At 38.5% G+C, this 8,455-nt stretch overlaps 1 protein-coding gene across 1 annotated transcript; it reads left to right on the forward strand.

Annotated features, from left to right (window-relative positions):
• The first annotated feature begins 268 nt into the window (after positions 1–268).
• On the forward strand, positions 269–1,498 carry PRSS35 (protease, serine, 35). Its single transcript, XM_004673656.1, has one exon. The coding sequence runs from the start codon at positions 269–271 to the stop codon at positions 1,496–1,498; it is 1,230 nt and encodes a 409-aa protein (XP_004673713.1).
• Positions 1,499–8,455: the final 6,957 nt, after the last annotated feature.

Here is an 8,455-nt window from a genome sequence, read left to right on the forward strand (position 1 = left end):
TGGAAGTTAGTATGAGCCCACTTATTAAATCTAAGCAAAGTGAAGCAAACAAATGAGTTTGATCCCCGCCCTAGAGGTGACCCACATGGCGCAGCAGACCTCTCCTGACCTGCCCACTGCTCCCCTCAGCAGTGTACTTCATGGATATGTCTGTTTGAAGGTTCATTTTAGTATCCATAACTTAAAAGGGTAAGTAGCATTTAAGAATTAAACATTGTTAAGTTTCTTTTTTTCTTCTCTAGTTTTAAGGACAAAACAGAAGAGCCAGATGGAAAATATGCTATTTTGGCTGATATTTTTCACCTTTGGGTGTCTTCTCATCCATGGATCTGAAACAGAACAGGATTTTATGTGGCCCTCGAGTAAAATACCCCGGGTTGTCAGTGAGAGGACTTTCCATCTCACCAGCCCCACATTTGAGGCCGAAGCTAAGATGGTGTTAAACCCAATGTGTGGCATCGAATGCCACAAAGAACTGCCAGCCCCCAGCCTCTCTGAACTGGAAGACTCTCTTTCATATGAGACTGTCTTTGAGAATGGCACCCGAACCTTGACCACAGTGAAGGTGCAAGGTTTGGTCCCTGTGCCAACTCAGAATGTCACCACAAGAAGAACATCTGTCCGGAGAAAGAGGCAGGTGTATGGCACAGACAGCAGGTTCAGTATCTTGGACAAGAGATTTTTAACCAACTTCCCTTTCAATACAGCTGTGAAGCTCTCCACGGGCTGCAGCGGTGTCCTGGTCTCCCCCAGTCACGTTCTAACAGCTGCCCACTGTGTTCACGATGGAAAGGACTATATCAAAGGGAGCAAAAAGCTAAGGGTAGGTTTGTTGAAGATGAGAAATAAGGCTGGTGGCAAAAGACGCAGGGGTTCTAAGAGGAGCAGGAGACAAGTCACTGGTGGTGACCAAAGAAAAGAAACTCCGAGGGCACGCACCAAGGCGGGAAGAAGAAAGGAATCTGGTCGGGCTCAGAGAGTCGCGGATGGGCGGCCCTCCTTCCAGTGGACCCGGGTTAAGAACACACACATCCCCAAAGGCTGGGCGAGAGGAGGGCGGGGCGGCGCCGCCTTGGATTATGACTATGCTCTTCTGGAGCTGAAGCGAGCTCACAAGAAGAAACACATGGAACTAGGCATCAGCCCGACCATCAAGAAACTGCCCGGCGGAATGATCCACTTCTCAGGATTTGATCGTGACAGAGCCGATCAGTTAGTCTACCGGTTTTGCAGCGTGTCGGATGAATCCAGTGATCTCCTCTATCAATACTGCGATGCGGAGTCGGGCTCCACGGGCTCCGGGGTCTATCTGCGTCTGAAAGAGCCAGACAGAAAGAACTGGAAGCGCAAAATCATTGCGGTCTACTCAGGCCACCAGTGGGTAGATGTCCACGGTGTTCAGAAAGACTACAACGTGGCAGTTCGCATCACCCCCCTCAAGTATGCCCAGATTTGCCTCTGGATTCATGGGGATGATGCCAATTGTACACAGGGCTGACAGAGTCCCCCCTCCCCACTTTCACCCCTCCCCCTCCCCCCGAAATCGTGGAATATCTAAATCTCACCGAAAACCAGTTTTGATTTTTGTAGCAAGATCACTTCATAGGGTATTCCTGGACACGCGCGTTGTCAGTAGCATTTCTACATTTTTATAAATTTACTTTTTCAAAATTAGTGCATTTTCATATGTTAAAAATATCTAGGTAGGTGGACACTTCAAAGCCAAGTATACTTCTTTATATTGTGGTAAGTTTCACTTCTGGGGAAAGTTTTCTGTCTTCTTAAATCTTCAAGTGGGTGCTATAAGAAACATGTAATTTTTTCATGTCTTATGCTCAGGGCCCTGCTCTCTAAGAACTTAAAAGGATGCCAGTTGCAAATTAAATATGAGCCCACAAAGATAGACAGCACCCACACTTAGAATCTGGGGAGCGATATGATATCACATCTCCTTGAGATGGACCCATTCAGCTTACACCTTCAGTGATTATATTGTGTTTTTTGTAAAGTCTGAGAAACTTTTGAACAACAGATTTAATAACAAAACTATTAACTTTTATTGGTTTTAAAAATCCATTGAAGAACTATTTAAAAACAAGAGAAGTGCTTTCTACTACAAAATTATATACTTTAAAAATAGGGAAGCTTGGGATCATTTATAATCCTCAATTTTTATTTAATATTCAAAACATGGGCTTTTTGTGTATGCATAAGATAGTTCAAAAGTTATAAATGATCAAACATTGAAAATTCACACTGATTTATGCTACACATTCCCCAACACATTTTTCGTTCAGGGAATTCTGTTTTATTTGAAGGGAGATCCTTTTAATTCCTTGACAAAATTAAACTCTCTTATAGGGTCACAGAAATATTGATGATTTTTTTATTAGCAATTTTAAATATGATCTAAAAATGACTAATTTCAAACACAATTTTAAAAAGAATTTTCTTTTGAATGATTATTTTCAGTGGGAACCAAGGACACTTTCTCTGGCTAGAGAGGACAGACTAGGAATCTGTCCTGGGGCAAAACATATGATTTTTCTCTGTATCTTTGTCAACATGTGTTGGAAGTATTTTTATTTGCTGTTCTCATGGATCTGAGAAGGTAGCTCATTGTATAAACTACCCAGATCCTTAACCATTAAAATGTTTGTTTTGGAATGTTGATATGTATTATTGAAAGTTTAGAATTTGTTATACAGCCACCCCAATTTATCTATGCACTTAGCACTATGGCATATAGAAAAAAATTATATAATAGAAAATTATATAATAGAAAAAAAATTCAGGATGTAGTATAAAATACCTCTAATTGTGTGATCATGATAGACTGCCCTGAGTAAATGTTCACCAAATGGAATATGCTAATAGTTGTGTTTCATATAATAGAGACCACCTAATGTAATTGAAAGACTGGAATTTCCTAAAAAGATCAACCACCATTTATCCCAGAAGAACTAGTATGTGTGTATGCATGCAGGTCAGGATTACCGTGATACAACTCATTTGCCACCCAATTTATTGGGTTTCCCTACCTAGAGGATGTTTTTCTAAGAACTGCCCGTTAAGGCACTTACCGGTTCTTAGCCAGACAAACAATTCAGAATTCACAACAGAGTTCTAAGCTTCTGTAAGTAGAAACCCTTTTCTAAGCACTCATCCCTTACTAGACCTTCTACCCCCACTAATAGTTGTGTCAAGACTATGCAATTTTTGCTTTACTTAGAACATAATCTACATCTATTGATCCAGATAGTAGATCACAAATCAAGGAAAGTCTCAGGGTATAGGACAAGAGAATGGACTAACAGAATGCAAAGAATCTGGGAGTGGAGGCAATTTTTTTTTCCCATAGAAAAAAGTTTGTAGCTAACCTTCTTAGATGCAATTTCAAAACTTTATAAAGCATAATAAAGGTGCCGTTAATTTTCTTTCTTTTAAAAATCAGTATGGGCTTGGTGCCAAGATGCTACTGCTAAACAAAAGTACCAGTTTATCAAGCAATTGCCTAAAAATAAAAGCATGTCATTTTTGAGACAGAACTGAATTTAGTATAGTGCCATTGCACTTAGAACATTTACTTTAAACAGGTTTCTTTGCGGTCAGGGAAGACCAGTGAGACCATTGTACCCACCAAATGGGCAGCTGTGCCCTGCTTGTGGACAAGCATATGACTGATGTGGCTCCATGAAGGATGTCCTGGCAGTCACTTGCACACACATCGTAGCAACTCTCTCCTGCACATACCCCAAATTAAAGTTTGGTTTTTGGTAGAAACTAGAGTATCATAAACACCAACCAGAGCACCATTTTTATGACCAGTAACTAAATATCTTAGTTTTTAGACTAGAGAAAAAAAATGTTCTTGTGGCTTTCCAATTTTGAACTATTCAAAAATTTTCTCTTTTGCTGGAATCATTTATACAATGCAAAGAGAATGATGCAATGTGAGTTAGCGTGAGTCAGACATATACTTAAAAAACAGCGTGAAAAGGATGAAGTAAGTATCGTCTGCTGATGGAACACATTTGAGAACAATCACCTCTATGAGGGTGGGCAGCTATGATGAAAAGAAAATGTTCCATGAGGAAGTGGGTTTTGAAGATTGTGTTGAAACTTGCCAGCCTATCAATGGGGGACTTGGGTGAAGTGGAGGGCAACTCAGGAGAAGAAACAGCTTATGCAAAGGTATCACGTGTGACATTGCAGGGTGTATTTAGAATACACTATTTTGGGGGTGCTGCTATAGGAGTCTAGCACTTTCTGGTGGTGAAGCAGGTAAGCTAGAGCTCTTTCAAGCCAGACCTCTGGCAGACCACTTGCCTGTTAGGGACCTTAGAGCATATGAACTCTCCCCTCCTCTGGTTGGCAGGGGGTGTTCCAGCCCTTTCCTGTTGTGGGACCACTGTCCACAGGCTTGGCTTCTGTTTCCAGGGTATGGCTTCTCAGAGGCTTTTTGCTCAAGATGATTTCCCTCCTCCAGCCCTCGTGGCTGCAACTGCACACACTGCTTGCCCCCTTGGAATAAACAACATCTTTCACCTCAAATTATCATTAGATACTTTAGTTTTATTTTAAAAAACTATAAATACTCAACATATACTTATTACAACTTTGATTTTCAAGTAGAGACCATTGTAATTCTACAACTGTCCAAAAGCATCTATTAAATTAGCATCATCCATTTAGTTTCTTAAAAAAATCATCATTAGTGGGAGCTAAGTCAGAGCAGAAGTGTCTGAGAAATGAAATCTGAGGTAAGTGTTGTTTCTGCTCTACTCATACACCCTTTCCTAGCTAAAGCACCCATCTCCAGCTTTGAGCTGAATTGTGAATTATGTCTATATGTGCAAGAGGCAACATATGCTTACTAAATTTTTTTTAAAAAAGATTTTCTTATTTATGCTTACAGAACATGGGTAGAGGCCAAAGGTGTGGTGGGTGAGAGGATTCATCAGAGACACACTGGGAAGCAGAAAAGGCAGATTGACAAAGTACACTGCTGAGGGGAGCAGCGGCAGGTCAGGAAAGGTCTGCCATGCCATGTGGGTCAGCTCCTGGCTGAGGATTGAACTCACACTGCAGTGGCTTCTCAGAGCTTCATAATGCGGTCCTTTAACCCACTGCACCACCAGGGAGAGTCCTGCTTACTAAATTTTAAAACACATAATACTTTGGTGATTGAACTTTATTAAGGAAAACTCCAATTATTGATGGTTTATATTTCTGTCTCCATCTTTTAGTGTCACAATTGTAGAAAAATGGCAAAATCTATTTTAAACAATAAAATTTAGTGGCAATAGCCCATGGGATGCTGTCATTGGAAAATTTGACTATGAGCATTTTAAATAACAATTTAAAAAGTAAAAATATCAGCATTTATCAAGCACTATTTTGTGCCAAACACTTTACATGCATAATCTTGTTAAGCAATAAGGATGCAAGTATAAATTTTATCCATTTTACAGACCAAAAAACTAAAGAAAAGTTAGGTACCTTGGCCTACCAATAGTGAATGGTAGAGTAGAAGTTTCCTTCCTCACAGTGTGATCTTGGAGTTCCTGCAAAATTTCAGTATACTAAAAAGGTAACATGGAAGTGTGTTGATTTTGTATTCTACAAAACTATTTATAATAGGTAAGATATAGAAACATCCTAAATACCCCTACACAGGTGACTGGTTAAAAAAGATATGGTGCATGCACACAATGGAATACTATTCAGCAGTCAAAAATATGAACTCATGCCATTTGCAGCAACATGGACGGAGCTGAAAGAGATTATGCTTGCTGAAATAAGTCAGAAGGAAAAATATCAGATGGTTTCACTTATAGGAGGAATTCAGGAGAACCAAACAAGGAATCAGGAAAAAAAAAAAAAACAAAAACATAAAATGAACAGGCAAAAGATAAATCAGAAACATTCAGCTGGAGAGGAGGAGGGAGAGGAATCAAAATAGGGGAGGGAAGAGCATAAGAGACTAGGGTGATGGCTTATGGGTGACTTGGTGGGAATTATACCTGAGAAATCTATAAATAAAAAATAACTAGTAAAACATGGTTACTTAAAAAGTAACATGGAAATGATGGAGGTGGGTATTTGCAAAGACAAAAAAAAGAAAGTAGTGGTAAAGGGGTTGTTACTGTGTACATTCACACACACACAATGCAGTCTACTAATTATCAACAGTAATTCCACACACTGCCCCTCCCCCCCTTTCAAAAAACATGAGAACGCTTTCAAATTTAAAGAAACCACACTCTAAGGGTGGTCTGGGCATTCCTGAGGATCCAGAGACCCTTTTCTAGGTCTGTAAGGTCAAGTACTGTTATTTTTATAACAGTACTGTGAATTCCAAACTGTTTTCATAATGATAGTAAGACATTATTTTCTCACAAGTGAATTCATGGTGGAATTTTCCAGCAACTGCATGCCATGGGCTATTGTCACAGGATAAAGGCAGAAGCAGATGTGAGAATGCAGCTGTCTTCTGTTAAATCTAAAATTAAAGAGATGCAAAGATGGCAAAACAATGCTGGTCTCCTAAATTATTTTCTTGAAATTGTAGTCTTTCACACAAGTATTTTATTTATATTAGTACATAATGGCTTCAATATTTTTACTTTTAAATTAAATACTTAAAATTCTGCTATTAATTCCTAACATCATATTAATGGACATTTTCCATATAAACAAACACTTTAGATGTCCTCAACAAATTTTAAAGATGCAAAGGGTTCCTGAGAACAAAGGGTTTGAAAAATCACTTATCTATAAATCAGAGATTAATTATTATAGAATTAACTATAGAATACCTTTATGTTTCAGAAGTTTGAATATACATGTCATCAGTAGAAGTGAACTCAATTTGATTAAATGCTGTAGTTTTGAGATTTTCGTCAGTTAACTATCAGTCACTAAATCACAAAACACTATTCCTTCATACATTGTCACATACAGAGATCTGAATAATATATTCAGTAGTGAAAATTCTAGGTACAAAAGTATAAATTTTTCTTATATCCTAAGAGGACTAATGATAAACTACAATAAAACCTACTGCCTCAAAAATAAGTAACAATGTGATTTTTCAAATAATACTGGCTTTTGATTTCAACAAGTATTTCTACATGTGAAACACAAATCACTGTTGCAAGATCATAATCTTTTCCACCTGTAAAAACTTAGACATCAATTATAGAACATGTCTATTTAGGAGAAGAAAGAGGGCTGCACAAAATTCATCTTCTATGAATTGAGTTCATTTGTCATGTCCACTCATTTACTCCTTTTCTAAACCCTCTGATTCTTACTCCAAATTCTTTGGTCTTCAGTCTTAAGATTCAATAAATAATATGAAAGATTAAAAAGGGGACACTGCACTACTGAAACAGTTGTAACTTATTTTATTATATAAAAAAGTGATTCAAATCTTCAAGATGAGTTTGTTACTGTGCTTATATTACAACAGATTGACACAGCTATTAAAACTCTAAAGATATTTGATGATAAATGTACTATATGAGAGTTGTCCAGTAATCAGAAATATGATCATAGCCGAGCAATAACCAGGCAAATGAAGAAACCTCAAAGAACCAGTTACTTGAATTCATGCCTCAGACACTTACCTGGCACAGACTGCTAGTTGCTGAGGATAAGAAGAGGAGGAGATGTGTTAACCAGAGTAGATTCCTCCCTGATGGCAATGCAATCTGTCAAGTAACCTCAAGATTGATCAAAGTTCTGCTCTGAGAAGCCACGATGTACAAGTGGGGGTTAAGCTGCACTGGAAGGGCTGGTGGGCTACTCTCATGCAGAGGGCCCTGCCTGGGCTGCTTGGTGGCCTATTGTACAAGTAGAGGTGTGCTCACGCACAGATGAGAGTGTGTGCACACCTGTGTGTGCCTTGAGGAGGCAGGTTGAGGCAGAGGCGGGCTTACGAAAGGATACTCCTTATGTGAAAAAACACCACGGGTAAATTGGATTTGTGCTGGACATTATTCAGAGGTTAGGTTTTGAGTACTCAGAGGACCTCATGCAGCGTCTCATCTGTAAGATATTTCCCCTACAAGGCCATCAATAACACCACAACAAGATTCCAGGGCCAGATTTTAAGATAATGCTCTTGTAGCTTCACCTACTAAGAGCTTATATAACCCCATTGTCCATTCAATCGAGTGGAAAAGCTTATTAGAAATACAAAATTAAACCTAAAATTATTTATTAATGTAATCTAAAACACATTACAATTATACCCATAATCAAAATGCTATCAATAAAGTTGAAAAGTTAGTTCTCAAAATACAAATCTTTGGTAAATAAGGGAAAGATCACTTTAGAGGTAACAATATATTTCTGTTTGAGAAATGCTTCTATTTTGATTGGACTACTTTTTGAGACATTGTAGCAATCTAGTTATAAATTCTATCAGTTTTATTAGAATCAGCTA

The sequence above is a fragment of the Condylura cristata genome, unplaced genomic scaffold (genome assembly GCF_000260355.1).
Source record: "Condylura cristata isolate star-nosed mole 26May11 unplaced genomic scaffold, ConCri1.0 scaffold00001, whole genome shotgun sequence".
NCBI classification, from domain to species: Eukaryota; Metazoa; Chordata; class Mammalia; order Eulipotyphla; family Talpidae; genus Condylura; species Condylura cristata.